This window comes from Papilio polytes, unplaced genomic scaffold (assembly GCF_000836215.1).
Source record: "Papilio polytes unplaced genomic scaffold, Ppol_1.0 DF822178.1, whole genome shotgun sequence".
Taxonomy (NCBI): domain Eukaryota; kingdom Metazoa; phylum Arthropoda; class Insecta; order Lepidoptera; family Papilionidae; genus Papilio; species Papilio polytes.
In genome coordinates, this window is record NW_013527026.1 from 863,763 (window position 1) to 864,079 (window position 317).

The 317-nt window shown below is 37.9% G+C and overlaps 1 protein-coding gene across 1 annotated transcript in view; it reads left to right on the top strand.

The window, feature by feature from the left end:
• Positions 1–11, top strand: part of LOC106106381 (remodeling and spacing factor 1-like) — a 6,286-nt gene extending 6,275 nt beyond the window's left edge. The window contains exon 10 of the mRNA XM_013286958.1: positions 8–11. Within this exon, the coding sequence (XP_013142412.1) occupies positions 8–11 (4 nt within the window). The remainder of the gene's footprint in view (positions 1–7) is intronic.
• Positions 12–317: the final 306 nt, after the last annotated feature.

The window sequence follows — 317 nt, forward strand, 5'->3', positions numbered from 1 at the left end:
CTTATAGTTAGGAGTACGGATTACCGATCACATGGTCGAAGGTTCGAATCCCGCCACTCGACTATTGTATATCCTAGCACAAGCCTAAATCTTAGTTGGAATGGTAAAAGAATTATTAGCAAATTAACAAAAATCTGCTGTTATCTATACAAATAATAAAATTGGAGTATTTTTTTGTATTATCAAAAGAAAAATTCCAAATTTCGGGATGTATTTGCGTTCCTGATAACCAAAATCGCATTAAAAAAATTTGTCTGTCTGTCTGTGTCCGTCCGCAAGCCGCGTTTGTTCCGGGTAATCTCCGAAACGGCTGGGCC